General features: G+C 36.8%; 1 protein-coding gene across 1 annotated transcript; it reads left to right on the top strand.

The window, feature by feature from the left end:
- Positions 1–9,375: 9,375 nt before the first annotated feature.
- LOC113315838 lies at positions 9,376–10,464 on the top strand. Its single transcript, XM_026564088.1, has one exon. It carries the CDS (start codon positions 9,376–9,378, stop codon positions 10,462–10,464), a length of 1,089 nt encoding a protein of 362 aa, XP_026419873.1.
- The last annotated feature ends 369 nt before the right edge of the window (positions 10,465–10,833 follow it).

Genomic DNA, 10,833 nt, shown 5'->3' with positions numbered 1-10,833 from the left:
GTTATAGCTATGGATCTTCAACAACGGTGATGCTAAACGTACAACCTTTGGGATCATTGAAGTACTTGGAAGGACGAAGATTTCAGGGAACGTTGAAGATTAAACTACGGAATAGGAGCCACTAAAGTTTATCTTTTTTGTATACCATATGTATTAACATTTTTGCACTAAAATTGACAAAGGGGGAGATTGTTAGAGCATAGATCGGTCGACCTCGCATGCGTTGCTATCTCAAGCATGTTTGTCAATGTTAGTGATCAAAACTTGTAGTTGCAGGAAATCCTACACTACACCCCTCATATGATTTCATTGTTGATCAACTCATTTTTAGGTTTACACTCTTAATTTTATTGATTAATTTTTGAATGTTCTTACAAGAAAGATAAAGAAATCAAGAATGAACTCTGCTCTGAACTTTCTCTCTCTTATTTACTTGTTTCTTACTCAAAAAGATCTCTCTCCCTTCTTACAACTCGAATGACTATTTATAAGGAAATACATAGTGGATGACATCTAATCTGTCCTTTATTTTCGGATATAGTTTGCGACACTCTCGCAACCTTAGAAATGTTCACTTCGCAAGATCTCTAATTTTCTCAAGACTATCACATCTTTCTCATGATCCTTGCTGACATCGTTTCTGAAATTGTTCCGCGACGCTATTGTGCAATACCATTGATAATTTTGCTGAGGCATAATTATTGCGAGATTCTGATCCTACATCTTGCCTCTTCTCATATCTTCTCTGCAAAGTAGAGAATGATGTGAAAAATTCCGCAACTGCTTATCTTTTCATATTCCATATTTATCACACGTACTCTCTCTTCCATTTATTTCTTGACACGTCTTCTGTAACCGCTACCTTTCAACCGCTCACGTCTCTTCGTATTAATGGTGTTTATTTCTTCGAGAAGTAAATTTTCTTTATACTCTTCTCCACCCCTCTTTCCACTTTTTATTTTTACTTTCTCTTCTATTTTTATTCTCTCATCTCTGCAACTCTATCATTCTTCTGCAAATTCTGCTGCTGTAATTTTTTCTTCCTTCAATTCTTTTACTCTCTATACATTCCCATACTCTATATTCAAACATGGATCCAAGTGGTCATAGATATGATAAGAATCTACAAGATGTCCAAAAAGATCTTACTAATAGAGGTTTTACACTCTTCCCCATTCCTGGTGTGAATGCCAAATCAATTCTTTCTGTCAAGCTTTTCTCCAATCAAAATTGTGATGATCAATCAATCATAATTTCGCTAGGTCAAATTCTCGCAGGTCTCCCTATTCCTCTTTATAACCCATACATTCCTTTATTTTATGAAATTCTCGCTCATCCGAGATTTTCGGGAGCCATTTTCCAACTAAGTGGGGACTGCATCCGTCTGATGCTAAAGTTCGCTAATCGTGGTGCTGGTAGAGGATATCTTTACTCCAAATAACTTAGGGATCCAAAATTCGCAGACCTAGAGATAGTTGCTGAGAAATATACAGTGGCGAATTTCTTTGAAAACTACGAACTTATCTCCATGAAGAAGGAGAATACTCGCTGGGGTATTCGATTAAGAAGGAAAGATAACATTGATGAAGCCAAAATTTTTATGCAAGATATTGACTGGCATTCTGGTAAAAATACAACTCCTCGTCAATCCAAAGATGACAAATGGTGTGTGTTTCCTTTAATGTTAAAGGGTCCTTACATTACTGGATCAAACGTTCTTCCTGCGAATCTCGCTGCATATCAACCTTGGGTTTTCTCCTTGGCACCTTGATCAGAGATACGATCCTTATCATCTATGAGACCTCTAATTTTGGTTCTTAATTCATTGGTTTTCTCTTTGGAATCAATAAGGATACGCTTAAATCTGTTGGCTAAGCCTAAACTGGATCTATGATCAATTTCTAAGAGGCGAAATTTCGATCTAAGTTCATTTAGACAAAGAGATGAAATTCTATCATTTGAAAAGTTATTTAAGGAATTGTTAAGACGTTCAAGAAGGGTATCATTATCCAAGGCATTAGGAAATGAGCGAAGAAGGGTAGCTTCATCAGAAAGACCATAGATGTCTGCAAAAAGGATTATTTAAATAAGATAAAACAACAGGATGAATGAATAAAGAGAAAAGAGAAAAGTAACATACCGTAAAGCTGATTATTAGCTTGTTGAAGACTAGAAATTTTATTCTTATACGAGGAAGAATCAATTTATAATTGTCTATTTTTCTCGCGAAGACTTTTAACTTCAGCTTCCAATTCTTCATTATTTTTGCGAAATTGAAGATTCTTCTTTTCAAGATTTTCGCGTCTTCTCTCCATATCTGAGGCAACAACAAAAGAAGCTTTTCCAGCCTGCGAAAAGAAATAAAAAATATTAATATAGAAAGAAATTTTGAGTTATAACAATAAAGAAGTAAAAAGATAAAAGTATACCAGACTATTGAGAGAATGCAAGAAGTCGGGAGTCACGGTTCTAGAAACTCCGCGAAGAGAGTTATCGCCATCCAGTAAAGGGACATCACAAAGAGTAGCGAGATCTTTGCAAGTATTTGCGAATTGGCTATCTCCCATCCCTTGTAGAGAATCGGAAAAGAGGCCAGAAAGCTTAGCCATAGAAGATTCAGGTGGAGAATCTTCAGTTGCAGCAAGATCATCGTTATCTTCATCACCCTTATCACTTTCAGAACTTTCGTTAGGAAGAACATTTCAAGGAGAAGTAGAACGAAATTTTCTTTTCTTTGGAGGAGGACCAGTTGATTTTTCCCTGCGAAGAGTACCTTTACCTTTATCACCAATCTTCGCAGCATCAACAGATTCTTCTACTTCAGCAATAACCTTCACACACAGATAGAAATAAGAAATGGAAGCATGGAAGTAACAGTACTATTTAAAGTCATAAAAGAAAATTTCTCACCTCATCTGTGTATGAGCGAAGAGCTAACAGAGTGCTAGATTTCCCAGTCCTGTTATAACTATCTTTTAGTTTTTGGATCTGCGGAATATCGCAAGAGTTAGTGAACAGAATAATAATAATCAATAAAGAAATATAAAATGGGTTAAAGGGGAGAAGTATACCTCTTTCTCCTTCTCGGGCCAGGAGAAAACCCAAAATTAATATGCAGCGAGATTCGCAGGAAGAACGTTTGATCCAGCAATGTAAGGACCCTTTAACATTAAAGGAAACACCACCATTTATCATCTTTGGATTGACGAGAAGTTGTATTTTTACCAGAATGCCAGTCACTATCTTGCATAAGAATTTTGGCTTCATCAATGTTATCTTTCCTTCTTAATCGAATACCCCAGCGCGTATTCTCCTTCTTCATGGAGATAAGTTCGTAGTTTTCAAAGAAATTCGCCACTGTATATTTCTCAGCTACTATCTCTAGGTCTGCGAATTTTGGATCCCTAAGTTCTGTGGAGTAAAGAGATCCTCTACCAGCACCACGATTAGCGAACTCTAGCATCAGACGGATGCAGTCCCCACTTAGTTGGAAAATGGCTCGCGAAAATCTCGGATGAGCGAGAATTTCATAAAATAAAGGAATGTCTGGGTTATAAAGAGGAATAGGGAGACCTGCAAGAATTTGACCTAGCGAAATTATGATTGATTGATCATCACAATTTTGATTGGAGAAAAGCTTGACAGAAAGAATTGATTTGGCATTCACACCAGGAATGGGGAAGAGTGTAAAACCTCTATTAGTAAGATCTTTTTGGACATCTTGTAGATTCTTATCATATCTATGACCACTTGGAGCCATGTTTGAATATAGAGTATGGGAATGTATAGAGAGTAAAAGAATTGAAGGAAGAAAAATTTACAGCAGCAGAATTTGCAGAAGAATGATAGAGTTGCAGAGATGAGAGAATAAAAATAGAAGAGAAAGTAAAAAGAAAAAGTGGAAAGAGGGGGGGAGAAGAGTATATAAAGAAAATTTACTTCTCGAAGAAATAAACACCATTAAGACGAAGAGACGTGAGCGGTTGAAAGGTAGCGGTTACAGAAGACGTGTCAAAAAATAAATGGAAGAGAGAGTACGTTTGATAAATGTGGAATATGAAAAGATAAGCAGTTGCGGCATTTCTCACATCATTCTCTACTTTGCAGAGAATATATGAGAAGAGGCAAGATGTAGGATCAGAATCTCGCAACAATTATGTCTCAGCGAAATTATCAATGGTATTGCACATAGCGTCGCAGAACAATTTCAGAAACGACGTCAGCAAGGATCATGAGAAAGATGTGATAGTCTTGTGAAAATTAGAGAGATTGAGAAGTGAACATTTGTAAGGTTGCGAGAATATCGCAAACCATATCCGAAAATAAAGGACAGATTAGCTGTCAACCACTATGTATTTCCTTATAAATAATCATTCGAGTTGTAAGAAGGGAGAGAGATCTTTTTTGAGTAAGAAACAAGTAAATAAGAGAGAGAAAGTTCAGAGCAGAGTTCATTCTTGATTTCTTTATCTTTCTTGTAACAACATTCAAAAATTAATCAATAAAATTAAGAGTGTAAACCTAAAAATGAGTTGATCAACAATGAAATCATATGAGGGGTGTAGTGTAGGATTTCCTGCAACTACAAAACTATAAGTCTTGATTTCTAGCCTACATAGCTAAGTCTCGGACTAGGATACAAAAGTGTAGTTGAGCTCAAGGAATTCATGGCGATTCATCATACAACGACGAAGATCTGCTCAAGGAACCATGGAACTTCATCAACAAAAAGGTATGTGGAGACTTGAACTTATCTATCACTCAAAAGTCTATCTCTTTTATCTCCTACTTCTTATGAGACAAAAGTCGTATGCTATATAGACTGGATCATACACATTTGATATTTCGAGCCGAGTATATCTCGCCTATCTATATCTTGAAATCATGTGTTGGTAAAGTGTTTCGCTTTGATCAAGTTTATCTTCACCTAGTGACGAAAGTCATGAAAAGTTTCAATTACTTTGATAATTGCTCTGACGCGAAACGGTCTGTGAATAACGGATATATAACGTCCTCTGAGAATGTCTCAATGATTGGAATGAGAGTTTAGATTACATAACCATGTATTCCTTAATCCGAAGTTTTCGAACTTTGTTGATTGAGAGAAACCGGAGGAATTGGCTTTGCCAAGTCCGCGAACTGACAGAAGTTCTTGTACCGAGAATTTCTTCTGGGATTTTCCAAAAACTCGTTTGCGTGTAATTCCGAGAACTCAGTCCGCATACCTAGTCCGCGAACTGGAGAAAGTCTCTTTGCCGAGATTTTCTGCTGAGTTTGGAAAACTCCACCGGTTGTCTTAAGTCCGCGAACTTGTTTGTGAGCTTAAGAGGTTATGATCCAAAGATGTGCTTTGAACATGAAACTTAAATTACTAAGGAATGCTTTATGCAAACCGTGGCTATAAAGTTCATGAGCCGATTCAATCGAATTGAATCATCTTTGTTTCAATTGTGTCTTGTGTAGTTACATAAGATCTCATAGCAATTGAACAACTCTTTAACTAATTCATTTGAGTCAATTGAACTAGTTATGGTGAAGAAGAACAAGGTTAATATGAAATGCTCGTATGGTTAACCTTTTGGGTAACTATGTTGAACCAACATACACGTACACGTTTGGGCATGGTTTTCACAAACCCAGTAAACGTCTACCCAAGTGTGTGTGATAAGCTAAGTTTTCGATCTAACGGTTGAGAAATATTAGCTTGAATCTAAATCAGGTTTTCATCTAACGGTGAATATGGATTGCTTTGTAAATAAGGCAAAACCCTGATTTGAAGACTATATAAAGGAGACATATAGCATTGTGCAAAACTAATCCCCACACGTATTTGTGATACTAGTGCGCTCGCTAGAGTCGATTCTCCTTTAACCTTTGGTTTTGTTCTCTAAAACCAGGTTAACGACTTAAAGACTTCATTGGGATTGTGAAGCCAGACCGATACTACTTTTATCGTAGTTGTGTGATCTGATCTTGCATATTATATCGTACGAGTACAATCTTTGATTGGTTTGAGATCGTGAGAGTTCTCCGATAGGAAAGATAAAGAAGTCACAAACATCTTCGTCTCTCTGTTTGTGATTCCTCGACAAACCTCCTGTGTAGTCAGGAAGGATTGTAGAGAGGTGATTGATTAATCTAGGATGTTCTTCGGGAATATAAGACCGGATTATCAATTGGTTACTGTTCAACTTGATTTCATATCTTAAGACGGAACAAAACCTAGGGTTTATCTGTGGGAGACAGATTTATCCTTTGTTAGACTTTTCTGTGTGAGACAGATTTGTTTATTATCAAGTCTGCGATTTTGGGTTGCAGCAACTCTTGGTTGTGGGTGAGATCAACTAAGGGAATCAAGTGCGCAGTATCCTGCTGGGATCAGAGGGGTAGGAGTACAACTGTACCTTGGATCGGTGGGAGACTGATTGGGGTTCAACTATAGTCCAGTCCGAAGTTTGATTGGAGTAGGCTAGTGTTTATATCGGCTTAATACAGTGTGTATTCAATCTGGACTAGGTCCCGGGGTTTTTCTGCATTTGAGATTTCCTCATTAACAAAACTTCTGGTGTCTGTGTTATTTCTTTTCCGCATTATATTTTATATAATTGAAATAATACAGTTTGTGCATTCGTGATCATCAATTGGAAATCCAACCTTTGGTTGTTGATTGATATTGATTGATCCTTGGACATTGGTCTTTGGTATCGTCCAAGTTATTCTTTGTATTTGATAAAGACTCGTTATTGGTTTTAGCTTGAGTAAAAATCAAATCAAGAGAGAGATATTAACTCCTTGAGATACTTTTATCTAGATTGAGTCTGATTGTCTAGTTGATTCTCTAGCAAAGTATTTCGGAGTTAGTCCACAAAGATTGCTAAGCGAAATATTGGGTGGTTTTGTTAGACCCCCGCTTTTTCAGAATGGATCAATCATTTTGAAGATTCTAAAGCTGAATTTTTACCTCAGGGTGTATCTGATCATTCCCCAGCAATTGCTACTATTTTTGTGAAGACAAAACATGGGCCTCCTCGCTTCAGATTCTATAACTTTGTTACTGAGGAAGCTGATTTTTTGACTTTGGTTAAGAATTGTTGGCAGCATAAAGTTCAAGGAAATCCTATGTATGTGCTTTTGACTAAAATGAAGAGGTTGAAGCAAATTCTTATTAAATGGAAAAATGAGAAATTTCAATTTATGTCTGCAAAGGTTTTGGAGGCTGAAGAGGAAATGCATAAAGTTCAACTTGAAGTTCAAGCTTCCCATTTATGTCCCCATCTTGCTAGAAAAGAAAGAAGTTTTGTCCGACAGTATGCTACCTTGGTTAAATATGAAGAATCTATGTTGAGGCAGAAATCAAGAGTTCAGTGGCTTGATCTTGGAGACTCCAACTCCTCTTTTTTTTTTAATTTTGTGAAGGAAAAAAGGTCTAGAAATAACATATTATCTCTTACTTCTGCTACTGGTGAGGTTTTGGATGAAGATTCTACTATTGCTAAAGAGTGCATTGATTTCTACTCTGATTTATTTACTGAAAATGGTTCTTCTAGCTGTGATGAAGATTTGATTAACTCTTTACATTTTAACAGTCTAGTAGATACTAATATTTCTGAGGAGCTTATTAAGGAGGTTTCTAGAGATGAGATTGTCTTGGATTTGTCTTTATTGGGTCTAATAAAGCCCATGGGCCTGATGGATTTTCTAGCCATTTTTTCAAATTTTGCTGGTCCATAGTTGGTGATGATTTTGTTGTTGCCATTCAAAATTTCTTTTCCAAGACTAAGATGTTAAAGGAGATAAACAACACTTTCATTACCCTTGTAGCTAAGTGTGATAATCCTTCTAAGGTTTCTGATTTTAGACCCATTGATTGCTGCAATGTGATTTACAAGTGCATCACCAAGATTATTTCTCTAAGGATGAAGAAGGTTATTCAAGATCTTATCAGTGCAAACCATTCTACTTTTGTTTCTGGCAGAGTTATTCAAGATAACATTTTGGTTGCTCATGAGATGGTTAGGAACTATCATAGGCCCACTGGTTCTCCTAAATGTTCCCTAAAGATTGATATAAAAAAGGCATATGATACTGTGAGTTGGAAGGATGTTATTATTACTATGAGAAGAATGGGGTTTCCTGAACAGTTTCTACAATGGATTTCTCTGTGTATGTCTACTGCAAAGTATTCTGTTCTTGTTAATGGATCACCATATGGCTTTTTTGGGGCTTCTAGAGGTTTAAGACAAGGTTGTCCCCTCTCTCCTTATCTTTTTGTTATTGTCATGGAAATATTCAACAACATTCTCATCAAACATGTTGAACAAGGACATTATGGATTTCACCCTAGATGTTCCCTCACTAAGCTCACTCACCTATGTTTTGTTGATGATGTCTTGGTCTGCTTCAAAGGTTCTCTAACTGCTGCTTCAACTCGTAAAAAATGTTTGGATGATTTCTTTTGTTGCTCTGGACTTGAGGTGAATAAGCAGAAAACTGCTCTTTATTCTTCAGTTGTGGCTCCTTCTGTTCTTACTGATATTACTAATTGCTTGGAGTGCACCACTGATTCTCTGCATGTCAGATACTTAGGTATGCCTCTTCTTTCTACAAGACTGGCTTATAATGATTGCATCCCTCTAATTTCAAAAGTTAGAGCTAGAGTTAAGTCTTGGAAAGTTAAGCATCTTGCTTAACCAGGGAGAGTTAGACTTATTAAAGAAATCTTGAGACATGGTTCAGTTTTGGTTCTCCTGTTTTATTCTTCCCCAAAGGGCCATCAATGAGCTGACCAGTATTTTTAAGAGGTTTATGTGGTCAGGGTCAGATTTAGGGAAAAGCACAATCCTATAAGCTGGGGAAACCATCTGTCTTTCACAGGAGGAGGGTGGCTTAGGCATTAAATATTTAGCTATTTCAAACATTACTTTTAACCTCAGGCATATTTGGGACTTGATTGCTGATAGAGTTTATGTTTGGACTGAGTGGGTGAAGAAAAATCTTATAAAGCAGAAGGATTTCTGGACCATGAGTACCCCTCAAGATTCCTCCTGGTGCTGGAGAAGGATTTTAGAGCATAGGCCTACAACAAAGAGCCAACTGGGCTATGTCTTGGGTGATGGGAATAAAGCTCTCTTTTTGCATGATAGCTGGCATCCTAATGGCAAGCTAGTTGACTGGATTGACCATACTGTTATTGCTCAATTTTTTCCTAATACTAATGCTAGGGTCTCAGACTTTATTCTAGAAGGTAAATGAAATCTCCCTTCCTCTTGTGATCCTAATGATGAAGCTGTTTTTAAGAGGATTTCCATTGTGGATATTAGTTCTGCTGAACCTGACCCGCTGATTTGGAAATCTAGCTTAAAGGGCCAGTTTGTTATGAAGGATAATTATAAGGCTATTGCTAATCATAGAGATCATGTTTTCTGGCATCCTCTAGTTTTGTTTAAACTCCACATTCCAAGGAATTCTTTCATTTCTTGGGTTGCTCTCCATGGAATATTGAAGACTAGAGACAAGTTGGTGAGATGGGGAGTTATCAATATCAACAAATGTGTTCTTTGTGAAGATGGCATTGAATCTGAAGCACATATTTTCCATGATTTCCCTTTCTTTGCTCTTATTTGGAATGGCTTACTTTTAAAGCTAGGTTTCTGCAGAGGTAATACTCCTACTTGGGAAGTGGAAATTCAATGGTGCATTACTTTTTTTGCTGGGAATGATCTTATTAGCACCATAAAGAAACTAGTCTTTAATGGATTCATCTATCAGATATGGAGTGAGAGGAATAACAGAATTTTTAATGCAAAGAATAAGTCTGCTCATAAGGTGAGTCTCCTTATTATTCAAGACATTCAACTTAAACTCAGTGCTCATCCTAGAACCATTTGTGATACTATTGAGAATAAAACCTTTATGATGAAGTGGAATTTTAACTACACCTTTACTCAAATTTTTTGGAAACAATGCTGGTGGATTGGACCTGAAGAGGATGAAATTATGATTAGCACAAATGGTTCTCTCAAAGAAACCAGTGTTGGTTATGGTGCTCTGCTTAGAAACAAGGAGGGACAGGTAACTGATTGTGCTTATGGAGGAAGTTATCATATCTCTGTTGCTTCTCATGAACTGCAGGGAGTTGAATTGGGTTTGAATTTAGCCATTGAGAACCACATTCCCAAAATTCATATTAATTTGGATTCCATGGCTATCTTCCTTTTATTGAGTAAAGCTGATCTTCACCCTCCCTGGAGTCTTATTCATATTTGGAGACGAGTTTGTGCTCTGCTGCAGAATTTTGAAAGAGTGAAATTTAGTCACTGCTACAGGGAAATAAACAGAGCAACAGATTTTCTTGCTAGCATACACCCTGAACATGGCATTGTCAGATTATTGCAGAGTCAGTTCAGCTTGGAATTTCAAAAGATTCTCTATGAAGACAGTACTAGGAAAGTGTACTGGAGATAGCTTTGTTTTCTCTTTTAGTTTTTTTGGTTTTTATTCCTTTTTTATGTTTTGAGGCCTAAGGCCTCCTTCTTTTCTTTTTGTTTTGGTTTTTGGGCTTTCTTAGTCCAGCTGATTGTATCAAAAAAAAAAACACAATATTCAGAAAACACCAAGAACTGGTAGCTTACATTCTGCAAGCCAGTTCCACATTCTGATACAAGTCATAAAAGTTGTACCTTCATAATTCAACATTTTGATCTCAAACACCTTCTTCGCTTCCCTCCCTAAGATCAACCCCTTATCCTTCACTTTATGACCGAATTGAATCTGGAACGAACATTTCTTGGTTTAGGCCAGAGTCTTACAGATTGATCTCTCGAATCTAAAATT

This window comes from Papaver somniferum, chromosome 10 (genome assembly GCF_003573695.1).
Source record: "Papaver somniferum cultivar HN1 chromosome 10, ASM357369v1, whole genome shotgun sequence".
NCBI lineage: Eukaryota > Viridiplantae > Streptophyta > Magnoliopsida > Ranunculales > Papaveraceae > Papaver > Papaver somniferum.
This window is presented reverse-complemented; position numbering and strand designations above follow the sequence as displayed.

Excerpts from the sequence above, each read along its gene's own strand:
- LOC113315838 (XM_026564088.1), top strand. The coding sequence starts at position 9,376 with ATGAAGGATAATTATAAGGCTATTGCTAATCATAGAGATCATGTTTTC.